At 53.7% G+C, this 3,486-nt stretch overlaps 1 protein-coding gene across 1 annotated transcript; it reads left to right on the top strand.

Moving 5' to 3' along the window:
• The first annotated feature begins 1,598 nt into the window (after nucleotides 1-1,598).
• LOC142070157 (uncharacterized) lies at nucleotides 1,599-3,220 on the top strand. Its single transcript, XM_075123458.1, has 2 exons — nucleotides 1,599-2,010; nucleotides 2,597-3,220. Exons 1-2 carry the CDS (start codon nucleotides 1,611-1,613, stop codon nucleotides 3,115-3,117), a joined length of 921 nt encoding a protein of 306 aa, XP_074979559.1. The 5' UTR covers nucleotides 1,599-1,610; the 3' UTR covers nucleotides 3,118-3,220.
• The last annotated feature ends 266 nt before the right edge of the window (nucleotides 3,221-3,486 follow it).

Here is a 3,486-nt window from a genome sequence, read left to right as displayed (position 1 = left end):
GAGGGTGCAATCCACACCATCCTCCAGATCATTAATGAAGATATTGAACAAAACCGGCCCCAGGACCGACCCTTGGGGCACTCCGCTTGATACCAGCTGCCAACTAGACATGGAGCCATTGATCACTACCCGTTGAGCCCGACAATCTAGCCAGCTTTCTACCCACCTTATAGTGCATTCATCCAGCCCAGACTTCCTTAACTTGCTGGCGAGAATACTGTGGGAGACCGTGTCAAAAGCTTTCCTGTGTTAATATCATGCTGGCATAATGGTGCCATGTTGCCATATCAGTTGTCATGCCAGTACCCGACCCCTGTGATGGTGCCGTGCCGCCATGCCAGGCCAGTGAGGGGGTGAGCGAGAGGCCCTCTCAGGTAGGGGTGGGTTCTGCTCTCAGGAGGCCCCCGAGAGCTGGGTTTGCCCGGGGGGGGGAGGTCGTGCAGCCCAGGCTGGCTCAGTCCTACACTGTGCCTCCCTCCCCCCGTGCCTGGGCTCCATGGAGGGGGAAGGGAGCGGAACGGATGGGAGGCCGCTGGGCCCCTGGAACCAGGCAGGGCCTCGGCCGCTGGCTGACCCCCGGGCTGCTGCACGGGGGCCGGTTTCCTCCGGCTGGAGCGGGGCGGGCCGTGGCCACAAGTCCCTGTCCCTGCGAGGGGAAGCCAAACGCTGACAAGGGCGATGAGCTTCCTTCCTCCCGCAGCTCAGCACCGGGCACAGCCTGCCTGGGCCTCAGCCCCCCATTGGCATCGCGGGCGCAGGTGGGTGCCAGGGCCTGCCAGCATCACGGTGTGTAATGGGCTGGGGCCAGGGGGTGGGCAGGGCCCCTGGGAATTCTGGGTAATGGACTGGGGCCAGGGGGATGGGCAGGGCCCCAGGGGATTCTGGGTAACGGGCTGGGGCCATGGGGTGGGCAGGGCCCTGGGGGATTCTGGGTAATGGGCTGAGGCTATAGGAGTGGTATCCTTTAAAAAGTGGAAGTTAAATCCTAGTGAGAAAAATAGAAAGGAGCATACACTCTGGCAAATTAAGTGTAAATATACAATTAGGAAGGCCAAAAAAGAATTTGAGGAACAGTTAGCCAAAGCCTCAGCCCTGGTCTACACTAGGAGTTGAGGTCAAATTTAGCAGCATTAAATCGATTTAACCCTGCACCCGTCCACATGACAAAGCCCTTTTTTCGACTTAAAGGGCTCTTAAAATCAATCAGTTTCCTTACTCCACCCCCAACAAGGGGATTAGCGCTGAAATTGGCCTTGCTGGGTCGAATTTGGGGTACTGTGGACACAATTAGACGGTATTGGCCTCCGTGAGCTATCCCAGAGTGCTCCATTGTGACCGCTCTGGACAGCACTCTCAACTCAGATGCACTGGCCAGGTAGACAGGAAAAGGCCTGCGAACTTTTGAATTTCAATTTCGTGTTTGGCCAGCTTGGCAAGCTGCAGGTGACCATGCAGAGCTCATCAGCAGAGGTGACCATGATGGAGTCCCAGAATCGCAAAAGAGCTCCAGCATGGACTGATCGGGAGGTACGGGATCTGATTGCTGTATGGGGAGAGGACTATGTTCCAGTTTTTGAAATGCCAAAACATTTGTCAAAATCTCCCAGGGCATGAAGGACAGAGGCCATAACAGGGACCCGAAGCAGTGCCACGTGAAACTTAAGGAGCTGAGGCAAGCCTACCAGAAAACCAGAGAGGCGAACGGCCACTCCGGGTCAGAGCCCAAAACATGCCACTTCTATGATGAGCTGCATACCATTTTAGGGGGTTCAGCCACCACTACCCCAGCCGTGTTGTTTGATTCCTTCAATGGAGATGGAGGCAACATGAAAGCAGGCTTTGGAGACGAGGAAGATGATGATGAGGTTGTAGATAGCTCACAGCAAGCAAGCAGAGAAACCAGTTTTCCCAACAGCCAGGCACTGTTTCTCACCCTGGACCTGGAGCCAGTACCCCCCGAACCCACCCAAGGCTGCATCCCGGACCCGCCAGGCGCAGAGGGGACCTCTGGTGAGTGTACCTTTTAAAATACTATACATGGTTTAAAAGCAAGCATGTTTAATGATTAATTTGTCCTGGCATTCGCGGCTCTCCTGGATGTACTCCCAAAGCCTTTGCAAAAGGTTTCTGGGGAGGGCAGCCTTATTCCATCCACCATGGTAGGACACTTTACCACTCCAGGCCAGTAGCACATACTCGGGAATCATTGTAGAACAAAGTATTGCAGTGTATGTTTTCTGGCGTTCAAACAACATCCATTCTTTATCTCTCTGTGTTATCCTCAGGAGAGTGATATCATTCATGGTCACCTGGTTGAAATAGGGTGCTTCTCTTAAGGGGACATTCAGAGGTGCCCGTTCCTGCTGGGCTGTTTGCCTGTGGCTGAACAGAAATGTTCCCTGCTGTTAGCCATGGGTAGGGGGGAGGGGAGAGGTGCTAGCCACGCGCCGGGGAGGGGAGGCAACATGCGACCTTGGAACGAAAGCACATGTGCTATGTATGTAATGTTAACAGCAAGGTTTACCATGAAAGTGCACCCATTGTTCTATAAAATGTGCCTTTTTAAATACCACTGTCCCTTTTTTTTCTCCACCAGCTGCATGTGTTTCAAGGATCACAGGATCTTCTCCTTCCCAGAGGCTAGCGAAGATTAGAAGGCGAAAAAAACACACCCACGATGAAATGTTCTCTGAGCTTATGCTGTCCTCCCACACTGACAGAGCACAGACGAATGCATGGAGGCAGACAATGTCAGAATGCAGGAAAGCACAAAATGACCGGGAGGAGAGGTGGCGGGCTGAGGAGAGTAAGTGGTGGGCTGAAGAAAGGGCTGAAGCTGAAAGGTGGTGGCAGCATGATGAGAGGAGGCAGGATTCAATGCTGAGGCTGCTGGAGGATCAAACCAATATGCTCCAGCGTATGGCTGAGCTGCAGGAAAGGCAACAGGAGCACAGACCACCGCTACAGCCCCTGTGTAACCAACCGCCCTCCTCCCCAAGTTCCATAGCCTCCTCACCCAGACGCCCAAGAACATGGAGGGGGGGCCTCCGGCCACCCAGCCGCTCCACCCCAGAGGATTGCCCAAGCAACAGAAGGCTGGCATTCAATAAGTTTTAAAGTTTTAAACTTTTAAAGTGCTGTGGGGCCTTGTTCTTCCCTCCTCCACCACCCCTCCTGGTGCTTCTCTCCTCCACCACCCCTCCTGGGCTACCTTGGTAGTTATCCCCCTATTTGTGTGATGAATTTATAAAGAATGCATGAATGTGAAGCAACAATGACTTTATTGCCTCTGCAAGCGGTGATCGAAGGGAGGAGGGGAGGGTGGTTAGCTTACAGGGAAGTAATGTGAACCAAGGGACGGGGGGTTTCATCAAGGAGAAACAACAGAACTTTCACACCGTAGCCTGGCCAGTCATGAAACTGGTTTTCAAAGCTTCTCTGATGCGCACCGCGCCCTCCTGTGCTCTTCTAACCACCTTGGTGTCT

This window comes from Caretta caretta, chromosome 26, assembly GCF_965140235.1.
Source record: "Caretta caretta isolate rCarCar2 chromosome 26, rCarCar1.hap1, whole genome shotgun sequence".
Taxonomy (NCBI): Eukaryota; Metazoa; Chordata; order Testudines; family Cheloniidae; genus Caretta; species Caretta caretta.
The sequence above is the reverse complement of the archived record's forward strand: the minus strand, read 5'-3'. Positions and strand labels throughout refer to the sequence as shown.